The 15,421-nt window shown below is 41.6% G+C and overlaps 1 protein-coding gene across 1 annotated transcript in view; it reads right to left on the bottom strand.

The window, feature by feature from the left end:
* The window catches only part of LOC149218012 (uncharacterized), a 306,427-nt gene that overhangs the window by 121,135 nt on the left and 169,871 nt on the right, over positions 1 to 15,421 (bottom strand). The window contains exons 3-8 of the mRNA XM_089382332.1: positions 3,294 to 3,354; positions 2,990 to 3,149; positions 2,704 to 2,809; positions 2,152 to 2,259; positions 1,732 to 1,872; positions 1,509 to 1,600 (exon numbers count right to left, since the gene is read on the bottom strand). Coding sequence (XP_089238458.1) covers positions 1,509 to 1,600; positions 1,732 to 1,872; positions 2,152 to 2,259; positions 2,704 to 2,809; positions 2,990 to 3,149; positions 3,294 to 3,354 — 668 coding nt within the window. The remainder of the gene's footprint in view (positions 1 to 1,508; positions 1,601 to 1,731; positions 1,873 to 2,151; positions 2,260 to 2,703; positions 2,810 to 2,989; positions 3,150 to 3,293; positions 3,355 to 15,421) is intronic.

Here is a 15,421-nt window from a genome sequence, read left to right as displayed (position 1 = left end):
AGGTGTCGGCATCAATACATAAGCGACCAAGAAAACGTTGAACATCTAGCAGACAACAGCAAAAAATGCACCCGAAGAAAACTGGAATGTTCTGTGAAGAGCTACTCCAAAGATGGCCGCAACAACATCAATACCTCAGTGACCAAGAAAATGTTGAACTTCTAGCAGACGACAACAAAAAACACCCTCGAAGAAATCCAGAATGTTTTATGACAAACTACTCCAAAGATGGCGGTGGCGGAAACATACAATAACTGCACCAGACAGTTCATTAGAAATGACTGGACATAAACAGGACGACAACATTCGAGGTAGATCGAAAACTCACCCAAACCCCTCTCAATGATCCAAACAGGAATGCTAATGAGAGCCGCACCAGCAAAAAGGTGACAAAGGCTACAAAACACCAATATCAGGCAAAAACACAAACTCAGAAACCAGATTTGGCAAACGTTGCCGCTGGAGTTGACCGATTACACCAGGGTTCAACAGCGGCTAGTGTTTCCACAGCCTCCCCCAAGGGAAAGACGATGTTACAAACACAAATATATTAAATAATATAAATAAATAACTCAATTAAATAATAATTAGTGTAATTAAAGGACATGACTATTAATGAAAGGGCACTCCGCCTAGGTATATATACAGAGCCCTCTTTTGTAAATCATATCACTTCTTCATACATTGGTCAATAATAAATATGTTATTATTTCTATCCCTAATGGATATTTTCATATTCCAAGTGTTTTGATACTTTATTGGTGAGCAATATTTGGTTATCGCAATCACCTAAGGGCTACTATAAGGCATTAGTCTACCAATCTATGGTGGAGGGAATTTTAGTGTAGAGAAGCCTCCCTTGGCTTTGTAGGAATTGGCCTAGAGAGTGAGGACTTGTGCCAAGCTGATAGTGGACACTTGTATTGTGTGGTGCCACCTTAGTATCTCATAAGGTCTTTAGCGAGATGTGCTAATTTCAAAGTAGCATTGCCTTGGAAGTTTTGATCATTGGAATGATAAGCTGATTTGAAGAGAAAATTCACTGAGCATGTTTGTTATTCTTTTATTGTTTCTGATGTTCATTTCTCCAGCCATATGTGTAATTGTTGCATGTTCAGAAATATACATTTATGTGATTAAATAAGTTCAAATCTGATTTACTTAATTAAACAAAACTTGGGACAGCAGATCTAGGGTGTTTCCAAAATTTGACAATTTTTTCTCAATTTTGTCAATTTCCCAAGTTGATGACCCCCACAGATTGTTTGCCAATGGTGACTCTTGTAACACTAGCTAGGAAAATGTATCGACTTGGTTGTGACCTGTTCAGCCACCAATGTTTCCATTCACCTCAGCAGGTTTTACTTTCCAATCCTGCTAACCTATTTTTGGTCATCTGTGAAAATTAATGTGATTTTATTTCATTTATATAGTAATCTCATTATTCTCCTTTTTCATATAAGATGTCTGCTTTTCAAAAGAATAAAAGATAAGTAGAAACTACTGACCTGAAATTATCAAATTTTAGTATGATGACAGATAAAGCTGACAAGACATGTTTAAAAGCATATGCCGATTGAGTCACAACGCCAAACTCAACCTAAAATTTTCAAACTAAGTCACTAATGAGCTCTTAGCAAACATTGCACATAAAACCAACAAAAGAGATATAAGATTGTGTACTTGAGATTTTACTGGAAAACAATCACTGCAGTAAATTACTTGATATACCTCGCCTTTGAAGAATCTTGGGGCAATAATTAAGCTTGGAACAATAAGCACTACAAAGTCATAGGCATTGCTGAATAGAGCCAGGTGCCTGCACCAGATTATGAGCACTCTTGCATTTTTCACCAAGGCTGAGAAAAAACCCTGTGAAAGAATTTTAAACAGTGTCAAAACAATCAAATGACAAAGGTATTTCTGTACAGAATATTAAGGCTCTAAACAAATTATATGCTATTTGAAAGTCGTATATTGATATAAAAGACTTCTAGGACACAGCATGGACAAATTTTCGAAATCATTTTCAAAGAAATGACCAAATCTGAATACTGAAGTTTTAAAATAAAATGAAGTTTCTAGCCTCTTACACAGCTAACAAAAATTCTACTATAAGCACATGAAGCATTAAGCACAATTATAACTTGCCTTGATGGAGTGTAACTCATGCTTCTCGGCCCTATAGAAAGCAATGGACTCTGCATTATCACGAATTCTAACCAATGAATACCGGAAGTCTGCCTCCTTCTGCAAGCTCTGCATACATATAGAGAACCTTATCAGGCTTAACAGAGATAATTTATTTGTACTAGAGAAAATGCACAAACATGATAAGCTATGCTTCAAATAGCTTAATGACAACCACAGTTTTATAACCAGAGAAGCTTCCTTTAAAACAGAGATGGATATACCACAATTACAGTTTCACAAATGGATCAATCAGATGCTTGATAATCTTTACGCTACTTATGTTCTAGTTTTCTGCCACATGAACTACATAAATACAGACCGTGGGAAATACATACTCCCTGCCTGCACAACGTGGTACTATTCAATATCACCTTTAAATTATCATTTAACTGAGGATCCAAATCTAAGCACCTATTCCTGAGTAAGCGTAAGAAAAGAAAACATATGTCCCAAAGTTGAATTAAAAACTTTCCGTTATGGATACAAAGCAAATACTGAACAATATTGTACCTGTAGCTTCAAATGCATTATCTTCTTCCCAAAAATATGGATTGTCACGTAAGTTCCAACCACTGAATACAACAGAAGAAAATAAACCAGTTCTGGTGCAATGGACCTTGTTTGATCATACGGTACATCTTCAAGAGTTAATATGAGTTGGGTAATTAATGGTCAAATTGTAAACAGAACCCTTTCATGCAACTGTGAACAAGACGTTGAGAAGCAACAATATCCCGATCATTTCAAATATAAAGTTCAACTATTCAATGTCACAAGTTGTTCAAAACATTCTTACCACAATACTCCTGCAAATGCAAAACTATGGAGAACTTTGCTTGAAGTCAACGATATGACGTCGACAACATTTGCAACAAAGCTTGCCACATCTTCACAAATTCGTTGATCTGGATTATCAAGTTTTCCTTCCATCTTCAGAGCAAAATATGCCCTATTTCCTTTGTTAGAGCCATAGCAAGTGTCAGGACAAGATACACAATGATGTTCAACAAAAGAATACTAATAAAGATTAAATCATGAAAATAATATGCACACAAATTTTACACTTTGAAACATAGGCTGTAAGATAAAATTTCTCATACCAAAATAATCAGAAAGGAGGAAATCTGTTAACCATACACGCCACTCAACACTAAGCAGCTTCTGAAAGACAACAGATAAGTATTTGTTAAAAACTGCCAGCCAAACATTCAACAATTCTCAGGGAATATAATACAAAATTGCTTCAGTCATCAAGATTCAAAATATTATCACTTTGTTTTGAAGAAAGACAATTACCCAACTTCTGCTTTGTTTCAGCCAGCTATTAATTTCTTCAATACTACCTATTACATCTCATATTGTATGAGGATCCACATTGTGATTTTCATCACATTGATGTAGATCTCCGGTGAGTTCTGTTACCGCTCAAACTAGCAGGAGGTCCTAGAGGGGCACTTGCTAGGTCAAGAGCAACAATGAAGCTAAAGCCTATTGTCACCACAGCGAAAGCTTCTTACTCTTTACGTGCTTTCACCGATGGGAGGAGACCCGATATATACAGAAAACCACTTATAAAGGGTGTGAAAATTCCTTAAACCCGGAATCCCTACTGCAGCAATTGATATTACTTCTCCTACTTGTGAAACCATGCAAGTTATTTACTGAGTTCTACGGTAAATATCAAAGTAAATACAACTGCAGCATTCACTATTTAAAATAATATGCCGAAACAAGAAACGGAACAAGAAAAAGATAAAACACAATGATAGTTATTTTTGGACAAATGTCCCGAGAAAAACCCAATGCGGGAAAACCGGTGCAGCAGATGAGGATTTCTTTATTATTCTTCAGCAAAAATCCCATATACAAGATACAACCAGTAGAATAGAAGAGGATTCTCTGTGAGAATTTTTTTTTACAGACACTTCTCGACGAGTTACTGATCCAAGAGAGGACCTACTGCCCCCTCTGTGTCTAACTGAGTCAGCGCCTACGTGAGAACTACGCTATCCCAGCGTCACACTGCCTCTGCATTGTCCTTTGCGGCATAGCCTCTACGTTGTCCTCCTTCTGCTCTGCGCCTTTTACTCCGAACCTCTAGACTGATGTTGATACCCTCTCTCTCCCCTTCTCACCTGCAACTCTCCCTCTGATTCGATTTCTCTTGCCGAACTTCGACCAACGAGAAAATCGAACTTACTCAGGTAACTGAGTATCTGCCTCTGGTGTGTCTTCCAAATGCCCATCCATGTTCTTCTTAGAATCCTCCAGTTGAGAACCAATGACCCAGATTAGATTCTAATCAATGGCTCAGATCATTTGGATTCGATCTTCGTCTTCTTCTAGAAGTTACACCCACGGTTTAGATTAATACCCATTAATTAATTTAATTTCCTAAGTTTAGACTTAGGAACCCATTAAAAATAATTAATTATTTTAATAAAACTCTCTCCAGGTGGAATTTCCCAAAACGATTTATGGTTATTGTGGAATGCATGTGTCTAAGCCTCCATGCAAAATTTGAGACTTAGAGCACATCTGATGCTACCAGAAATCAACACTTCCTCTTAGTGACGAATGTGCTCTAGCAATGCAAGCTGTCGAAACATCACCTTGTTCTGTAACATCTCACTCTGTGTTGTTGATGTCTGACATCACTGCCCACCAACCACCGCGCAAATGTTGCATCTTTACTATTGTTGACCCTGCCAACACTGCATCTATATTGCAACTCCCTCTCATTCCTTGTCACTAGGAAATCACCTGTTTCTGCTACTGAAATGGATTCTCTACCATACCTATCTACTCCCTGAACTGAATGAACTTTGTTCTTCCTAGAGCTTTTGTGAGTACGTTTGCTACCTGATCTCCTGTGGGAACATATTGTAATTGTACTGCCCCACGCTGAACACCGTCTCTGATAAAGTGACATATGATATCAATGTGTTTCAGCCGATCATTACATACTAGATTCAAAGAGAGTTTGATATAACTCCGTGTTAGGCCCCTATACTACTAGGGTAACCCCTTATTGTTATTAGTACAACCCCCTTATTATATTGATGTACCCATGTAGTGCCCATATTGTTACTATTGTGCCCCATAGAAGCCCACTATTGTTATTATTGTGCCCTTACATTATTATTGTTATGTCGGCTCTGATTATATTATGACCCCTTAGACTCCTATATATAGAAAGGAGGTCTTTTCATTTGTATCATCAAAGAAGCATTCATTTGTGTAATGTAAAGGAGGTTGCCCCCTAAAAGAGGCTGAATTCTAAGGCGTTGAACTATCTTTTCTATCTTTTTGTGAGCTGGTTTCATAACATTTGGTATCAGAGCCTTGGATTCTAGGGTTTCACTGCTCCAAATAGGTCATCGTGGCATTTTCGCTATAACTTTTTTTCTGCGACATTTCAAAAGCGAAAAAAACCCATTTGAGACGAAATTGCACTGAACCTTGGGTCCGAATTTCAGAGCTTTTTGCACTATATTTGCGGAGATATGATCTGCGGAAGTTGGTTTTTTTTGCAGACTCCTAAATTACATTCCAAACAGGGGACCTGGGGAAAATCGTCATAACTCTCTCTGAGCATCAGATTGAAATTTCGTAAGAAGGTACAGAAAGAGAACAGACTGTAGTTTCGTGTATATATTTTTCAGAGCCAAAGGTCGAAACAGTGACACGTGGCATGTCGTACAAGTTCGCTCTACTGAACTAGTCTATAATCAGGTCACTATGGGAGATTTGGCATAACTCTTCCTTGGAGAATCCAATTTGGATCAGACTGGTGGCATTGGAAAGAGGACGCATAGGGCTACTACAGGTCACAATTTCAGAACTGGAAGAACCGAAATTATAGAGTTATAGTCATTTCAAGATCGAGCTCCTAAAATCAAGAAAAGGCAATATGAGGAAGTTTGATGGCAAGGATTCGGTAAATTGGATACTTCAGATGGAGCAATATTTTGATCTACATGGTGTACCACTGTTACAAAAGGTATGTATTGCATCTTCATATTTAGAACCAGATCAATTTTTATGGTATAAAGGGCTTTGTTCTCGTAAACAACTTGTTACGTGGTCAATTTTCACAGAGGAAATGATAGCACATTATGAGGATACAAAGAGAACCACCTTCTTTAGAGCAACACCACAACAATTGGAAAGAGTAAAAGGGCTTTGTTACATAGTGGAAAGTAAAATTATGGCAACAAGGAAGTCTACCCCTCACAATTATAAAGATGGAAGTGTTGCTTCTCCTAGCCTTCCACAACCTACAAGGGTTACACCACAACAATTAGAAGAAAAAAGAGAAAAAGGGCTTTGTTACAATTGTGATAACAAATGCACTAAAGGTCATAAGTGTGCTGAGAAGAAATTATTTTACATAGAGTATGAAGAGGAGGAAGAAAAGGATCAAGAAACATCAAAAGAAGAGGATATACACCAGGACCCAACCCCAAAGAAAGAAGAAATGAATCAGACCATATTTTGTAAAGCATTGGCAAGAATTACCACTCCTCAAACTCTCAAAATAGAAGGACATATCAAGAAGAAAAAGGTGCAAGAAGTGAAAGATCACATCGAGAAAGAAGAAATGAATCCAACCATATCTTGTAATTCATTGGTCGGAATTACCACTCCTCAAACTATCAAGATAGAAGGACATATCAAGAAGAAAAATGTTCAAGAAGTGAAAGATCACATCGAGCATCAAGAAATGAATCCGACCATATCTTGTAAAGGATTGGAAGAAATTACCACTCCTCAAACTCTAAAGATAGAAGGACATATCAAGAAGAAAAAAGTTCAAGCAGTGAAAGATCACGTCAAGCATCAACAACAAGTTCTCCAACTTTTAAAGGATAATGCCACTTTGGTGCAAAATCGAATGAAACAACAGGTAGATCAACATCGTAGTGAAAAATGTTTTGATGTAGGTGATTGGGTATTTTTACTGCTACATCTCAAGCAAGCTATTTATGAGAAGGAAATGTTGGCAATACTACATGCACTTAAGAAATGGCGGCCTTACCGAATGGGAAGACACTTCAAGGTAAAAATGGATCATGATGGTCTTAAATACTTTTTAAAACAACTATTATCTTTAGAAGAACAGAAAAATGTGTCACAAATATGATGGGTTATGACTTTGACATCATCTATAGAAAATGGAAGCAAAATTTTGTTGCAGATGCACTCTCAAGAAAGGATGAGGATGTGGAAGCATTGTTTTGTGCTATTTCTATTATCCAACCAGATTGGATAAACGAAGAAAGGGATGAATGGAAGAAGGACGAAGAAGTATGACCACTTATTCAAAAGTTGCAAAACATCCCAATTCAAACAATATTGCCAGAAATTGAAGAGGAAGGAAAAATCATATTGGAACCTGGAGCAGTCACAGAAACAAGAACTCGACAGCGATGAAATCGATCAATTTCAGAGTATCTCATCAAGTGGAAGAACTTACCCGCTGAAGATTCCACATGGGAGGACAAGAATTTTATACAGAAGCATCAAAAACTACTCAAGCGTTGAGGACAACACTTTTTGAAGGAGAGGGGCATGTTAGGCCCCTATACTACTAGGATAACCCCTTATTGTTATTAGTACAACCCCCTTATTATATTGATGTACCCATGTAGTGCCCATATTGTTACTATTGTGCCCAATAGAAGCCCACTAATTGTTATTATTGTGCCCTTACATTATTATTGTTATGTCAGCTCTGATTATATTATGACCCCTTAGACTCCTATATATAGAAAGGAGGTCTTTTCATTTGTATCATGAAAGAATCATTCATTTGTGTAATGGAAAGGAGGTTGCCCCCTCGAAAAGGCTAAATTCTAAGGCGTTGAACTATCTTTTCTATCTTTTTGTGAGCTGGTTTCATAACACTTCGATTATCGCAGTAAATCCTGGTCGCTTCCATCCTTTCCTGAATAAAATCACAAGCAGTTTTCTAAGCCATATAGCTTCGTGTAGGGACCAACCTTATATATTTTTTTTAAACAAACTTAAACTACCACAATAAAAAAATAGCGTTGGGAACTCAAAAATTATTGAGCATTATATAAAACTATTATGAATTTCATTTCATTGAACATATCATAAAATTTACATATTATTAACTAAAACCATAATGAAGTCATATAAAAGAATATTATAACAACATAGGTATCGTTCACCAAGAGACGAGATTCAAACTTGACTTGCCGCTATTTGCCCTCCTTTGTTGTCGGTCGCCTCCAAGTGTGAATGTCGACGTGCTTAATCTGAATGCAATGACCCACCAGTTGACCTCTGAGCCTACTCCTTGGGTACTCTCCTTCCCTGCGGACCCCCGAGTTGCAATCGGGTTGTACAATGGAGGAATGTAATAGTCGGTAGAGGAGAGCACTCTTTGGCTCAAGATTCCCCTCTCTAAAGTCCTCTACCTCACCAAACTCACTATAGCTCGTAGTCACTACTCTGACATAATCTCATCCATTCAACAGTAGGGTTAAAAAGTCCCTTCTCCCATGGCCTACCCCTTCTTTTATAGGAAGCCTCATAAGTGACACTTGGTATTTCATGCATAATTAACTATTTTTGTTAATCCAATATTTTGATTATTCACCCACCCATGTGTCACTCTCTCATCAAGGATCTCCAAAATGATTTACTTTAATTTTAATTTAAAAATAATATTTTTTCTCGCCTCAACAAGATTCCTATTTCTTCTCCTAGTTGTCTCTTGATCCCTTTTTTACTCCTTAATTTGTGTTCATTACTAAAGTCAATTGATAAGTAAAGATTTGATCCCCTATCTACTCCCCAATTTAACTCAAGTTATCTCTTAGATAGATATTCTTATGTTGGTTGTTGCCACATGGAGGTTCTATAAATTTCTCTAAAATTTAATTCATTAATCTTATCCTAATTCACCATCCTCTTCTCTTAATTAGGTTTAACTATTTTAGGATTAATATTTATCCTTACATTGATGTCCCTCTTTCCCCTTTTTACCTAATTAAATTACATTATCTATATTTTCCAACATGGGAAGGGTAGAGTTTTTAAGGTAAAATATTTTATCTCTTCCTATGATCCTCTTAACCCAGCTTTTATTCTTGATTTAATTACCTCGGTTTCTAGCATCATTTATCCTTGATGTGAATTTTCTTGGTTTTTCATATCTTGATTATATTTATTAATTTATTTATTTTTAATGATTTCAAGGGTGCCAAGTTTGGGTGTGTCCTTCAGAACTTCCCTTGAAGTTCCAAGGGTGTCATGCCTAACAGTTTATTTGTGATGCCAAGGGTTCCCAGTTGGTTGTGCCCTTCAAGAAATTCCCTTGAAGTTCCAAGGGTACCACGCCTAACAGTTTATTTGTGATGCCAAGGGTGCCAAGTTGGTCGTGCCCTTCAAGAAATTCCCTTGAAGTTCCAAGGGTGCCATGCCACTTGCCCTTCAAGCATTCAGTGGCTACGAGGGGAAAGTATGGGTGCAATGATAGAGACCAATGTCATCTCTTATGTTTCCTGCTATAGTGAGACTAATGGTGTCGAGGATCAATGAATCCGCCTTGATGCGCCCACCGGTAAAATCCTTGTAAGCGACCCAACTTTGGGACCTGCCCTCATGACATCATGATCTTCAAGGCGAAGGTGTTTCAACCCTCCTAGCCCAAGTCACGGTGGAAGTGCTAGTGGGTGAGATCAAGGACACTGCCCCACCCCTCCCATGCAGTTCCATCCAATTGTACAACCCCATCACCCATATGTGAGTCATTCGTCCAAGCACTAATATGTGCCTGCAACCACTAACATATCATCATAATATAGATAAACATATATAGCAGGTTTCATGTAATATTCCTAATTAGCCATGGCTAATTGGAATATTCAATTTGCTCAATTTTGCCTTCTATAGTTATTTATAAATAAAAAGGTGAGGAAAAGGGGGACATAACTCACCTTTAGAATAAAGTCACTTCCTAGTAGCACAACTTTGTGACTTAAAGAGAAGCCAAGGGGGCCAAAGGACCACGCCGAGATGGGGCCCACGCAGACACTTGGAGGGACTGCGCAGATGGAAAGGAACACGTGGCAAGAAAGGGACTGCGTTGGAGGAGGTGGACCTTGGGATTGAGAGAGGCCAATGCTATAAAGGAGAGGGGAGCCTCCTCATTTTGTCATTTGATTATGTGCATTTGAGCTAGTCACCTCGACTTAAAGCACGCTGACTGTTTCGCTAGTCTGCAGCACTGTTTAGTGCATTGAGTGTCTCCGTTCAGAGATCTCACCCTTAGCCCCGGGGGACTTCGAGTGCCTACTCGGGCAAGGTAGTTTCCAACAGTCTTTTGCAGTAGGATTGATCTTTGGCGTTGTGGAGGAGCTGAGCATTTGAGGACTGCGCAGTCTTGGGAGAGAGGGACGCAGCTCTTTTGGTGGGAGTTCCAGATTGGGGGTTTTGTGGAGGATTAGAGCTGGGAGATTGAGCAAGGGATCAGCTCTTGCATATTGGAGGGTTTTAGCAGAGTTTCGGGCTGAGTTTTGGTGGATTCTATTCAGTGGCAGCGTAGAGCCTTCAGGGACAACGTAGATCCCCTAAGGGGTGATTTTCGAGAATCGGCTATTTCATAAAAGCTTTCTGGGTTTTTCTAGGTTTCTTGAGTAGAGTCTGGTTCCAGAGTTTCAGCATTTTCCGAGGAGGGGAACGGCCCCAAATCCTCATTTGATTTCTAGTAGTAGTAGCAGCACGACAATTCTCCAGCGGCTTGGACGCAATTCAGAGAGAGGTCATTCCTTTGCTATTCTGAGTGTATTTCTTCACTTATCTTGTGCAAGTCGAGGTGCCATCTTTCTGATCACCTCCTGTACTCATTCCATTACTTAGTATAATAAAATGGCTTAGCATTTCTCTCTGCATTTCTTGAGTCTCTGTTTATATTTCATGTTCATATTATTATATGTTGTACCACTGCTATTTTTATCATTTTGAGTTTCCAAGTCACTATATCATTTGGGCGTGTTTGGTTGGAGTTTACTTGGGTTTGAGGGATATCCCGGAAACAGGATATTACAGTGGTATCAAAGCATAGATCTGGCTCAGCCTGTGGAGCTAGCAATCTATGACACCGGGGGAAAGGCGTACATCTGTTACAGAGGTAGGAGATACAGAGACACTGGGCATAGGTTGGAGAACACCTACAGAGAGGGAGACTGTGTTCTAGTAGTGGACGCAGAACAGGAGGAGCCTGTGGTGGACGCAGGACGGGAGGAGCTTGTGGTGGACGCAGAGCAGGAGGAACCGATGGCAGATGATGATGGGAAGAAATTTGCGGACATGCTCCTCAAATCAGTGCAGGATCTGTCAAGGCAGATCGAAGTGATGGGGCAGAGATTCACGGCAATGGAGGCTAGACAGTGTGAGAGCCCACGAGTTTTCCAGGTTGGAGAGGGATCGGTTGCATCTCACCATTTTCCAGAGCAGGGTGCCACTCAACGTGATACTACTCAGCAGGTGGCCTCACATGCCCCTATACGCTCTACCATGCCCACTTTCCTAGGAGCAAATACGAGGGCCGAAGCACAGCAGGAGGCAGAGCCCGGTCATATGGGCGATTATTTTGCGGAGTACCAGGCCTATGGGCAGGAGTTCAGGGATGCTCTCTCATTCAGAGACTTTGTTGAGCTCCAGCGGGATAGTAGACCTCGCGGCCATCACAAAGGATACCGGCATTATCATGATAGAGACACCCACCGCACAGCTAGTAGATTTCACTTGCCTACGTTTGATGGCTCATCAAACAATTCGGAAAAGTCTTGGGTGGAGAAGCTGGACATCTATTTCCAGCTTAACCAAATGTCAGAGACGGAGGCCATCAAGGTGGCGACATTACATTTGGATGGTGAGGCCCAGGACTGGTGGTTCCATGGCTTGGTTACACTCGGACACTCCACATTGACGACATATGCTGAGTTCACCAGGAGACTAATAGAGAGGTTCAACCGGAGGGATCCGGAACAACATTTTGTTGAGCTGATGAGGCTCAAACAGACTGGAAACCCAGAGACCTACATTGCAGACTTCTTGAGGGTTTCAATGATGGTGCCCGATCGATCCACGGCACGGAGGATCTACATGTATGTTGAGGGGTTAGCAGAGCCACTTCAGGGTCTAGTCAGGTCCACTAGACCAGCCACACTCCAGGATGCTATTAGCAGGATCTGAGACTTACAGGATGCCTTACCCAGGACCCAGACACCTTACCCCCAGAGATAGGCTTTCCAGCCTAAGGGGAAGGATGTGAGGATTCCGCCTCCAAAGGGGAACCCAGGACGAGCACAGATTGATGATGATGCCAGGAGGGAGTTGAAGAAGAAGTGGTTGTGCTTTACCTGTTAGGAGCCTTGGGCACCAGGACATAGATGTGCTGCTGGAAAAGCACATTTTATTGAGGTCTTCTCCGAGAGTAGCGGGGAAGAGGATGAGGAGGATGATGTGGAGGCAAGAGGTAGTCATGCTGCGCAGGATCGTTTGCCACCTCCACCACCACCACCAGGTGGTGAAGCTTTTGCACCTACCGGAGGGGCCCTTGTAGCATTGCGAGGAGTTCCCAAGTATTTGATGTTGCGCGTATGGGGGACAGTACGTGGCCAGCAGGTATCAGTTTTGGTTGACAGTGGGGCAACCCACAACTTCATCGATGCACAGATGGTTGAGTGGAGAGGTATACAGACAGAGAGCTTCAATGGCTTTTCAATTTTGGTCCCAGGAGATCAGACCATGGTGTGTTCTCGTTATGTTCCAGAGTTATCAGTGACGATGGGCACCTACACACTGACTGACCACTTTTTTGTGGTTAATATTCTGGACACCAACATGATATTGGGTGTTCAGTGGCTTATCACTCTAGGGAAGGTCACGACAGATTGGAAGACCCTAGAGATGGAGTGGGATGATGAGAAGACAGGGAAGCCTGAGAAGATATAGGGACAACACACATATCCGCCTCAGACTGTTTTGGCTCATCGGATGGAGGCAGCCTTCCAGAAGGAAGACATAGAGTGGGCAATAGAGCTGCGTGCATCAAAGACAGGGACTACAGGGCAGACAGTGCACTCGGAGATACAGTCCATCCTTGACCGGTATGCCATAGTATTTGGGGAGATTCCGCCGCACAGCCACCGGACCGGGGGTTTGAGCACACCATTGAGCTTGAGCAGGGCATACAGGCAGCGATTACTACCCCCTATAGGCATCCCAAGGCCTATCGGGATGAGATTGAGCCGGCCATTCAAGAGTTGCTGGCTCTTGGGCACATTCGACCAAGCACGAGTCCTTTTGCTTCTTCCGTGGTGTTGGTGAAGAAGAAAGATGACACATTGAGAATGTGCATTGACTACAGGGCCCTGAACAAGAAGACACTGAAGAACAAGTACCCCATACCCAGGATCGATGAGTTGATGGATGAGTTAAGAGGAGCACGGTTCTTCTCAATGATTGATTTGAGATCTGGGTACCATCAGATTCGCATGGGGGAGCAGGACATTCCCAAGACCGCCTTCAGGTGTCACTATGGGCACTTTCAGTTTTTGGTGATGCCCTTCGGGCTAACCAACGCCCCAGCTACATTCCAGTCTTGCATGAATCACATCTTCCGCAGTCACTTGAGGAAGTTTGTGTTGGTATTCTTTGATAATATACTCATTTACAGCAGGACTTGGGAGGAGCATCTCCAGCACATTGAGACAGTGTTGCGCATCTTGTAGGAGCAGCAGTTCTATGCCAAGCTCTCCAAGTGTGAGTTTGGATTGATGGAGATGTTGTACTTGGGACACATCATAGGGATGGACGGAGTGAGAGTCCACGAGGAGAAGATTACTGCCATCAGAGATTAGCTGAAGCCGAGGAACGTGACGGAACTTCGGGGATTCATTGGTATTTGTACTTACTACTGGAAGTTCGTCAAGAGTTTCTCACAGCTTGCTGCACCCCTGACAGATTTGACGAGGAAGGGGGCATTCAGTTGGTTGGATACAGCGCGGCGAGCCTTTGACAAGCTCAAGGAGGTGATGAGCAGCTGCCCCGTGCTTGTATTGCCAAATTTTTTGCAGCCATTTGTTTTGGAGTGTGATGCGTCGGGAGAGGGGATCGGCGCAGTATTGATGTAAGGAGGTCACCCTATAGCCTTTGAGAGTCGGAAGCTCCTTCCGCACGAGAGGTTGTATTCTATAACGACAAGGAGATGCTGGCCATCACGCATGCATTGGCCAAGTTCCGACAGTATTTAATGGGTAACAGGTTCTAGGTGAGGACTGATCACAACAGCCTCAGGTTCTTTTTGGAGCAGAAGCAGCTACAAGAGAGGTAGTAGAAGTGGATCAGTAAGATCCAAGCATATGACTTTGACATTGAGTATGTCAAGGGTAAGAACAACGTGGTAGCAGATGCCCTTTCACGTAGACCAGCCACGTTGTCTCTTATGAGCTTGGACACAGACTAGAGGGCTAGACTCTTAGTAGAGTACTCGAAGGACAGATTTGCATGTGAGGTTCTGGATAGGCAGGTGGCGGATGACAGGTACAAGGTGATCGATAAGATCATTTACTATAGGGACCGAATCTTCTTGACTGAGGGATTTTAGCTCAAGAAGAAGATACTCCAGGCATCACATGATTCACCTTTGGCCGGCCATCAGGGGTTTACCAAAACCTACAGGGCCATTAGAGAGAGGTTCTCATGGAAGGGCCTCAAGGAGAATGTACTCCAACATATCCGGGAGTGCGAAGTTTGTCAGAGGAACAAGGGGGAGATGAGCCATCCCGCAAGATTATTGCAGCCTCTTCCCATTCCGGAGGGGAAATGGGAGTGTATTTCGATGGACTTCATCACAGGGTTGCCCATGGTACAGGGCAAGGATTGCATCTTTGTCGTCGTTGATCAAATGATGAAGTACTCACACTTTTTCGCCATATCCGCACACTACATAGCAGCACAAGTGGCCAAGCTGTTCTTCAGAGAGATCTTCAGGTTACATGGTCTTCCCAAGACCATCACCAATGAAAGGGACAGTCGTTTCATGGGCGGATTTTGGCAAGAGCTTTTCCGGTTGGTGGGGACAGAGTTGACACCGAGTACCAGTTATCACCCACAGATGGACGAGCAGACAGAAATAGTTAACAAGTGGCTGGAGGGCTACTTGCGTAACTATGTCAGTGGGCAG

Source organism: Pinus tabuliformis, chromosome Q, assembly GCF_031772625.1.
Source record: "Pinus tabuliformis cultivar Carrire ecotype Pingquan chromosome Q, CPIR1, whole genome shotgun sequence".
Lineage (NCBI taxonomy): Eukaryota > Viridiplantae > Streptophyta > Pinopsida > Pinales > Pinaceae > Pinus > Pinus tabuliformis.
This window is presented reverse-complemented; position numbering and strand designations above follow the sequence as displayed.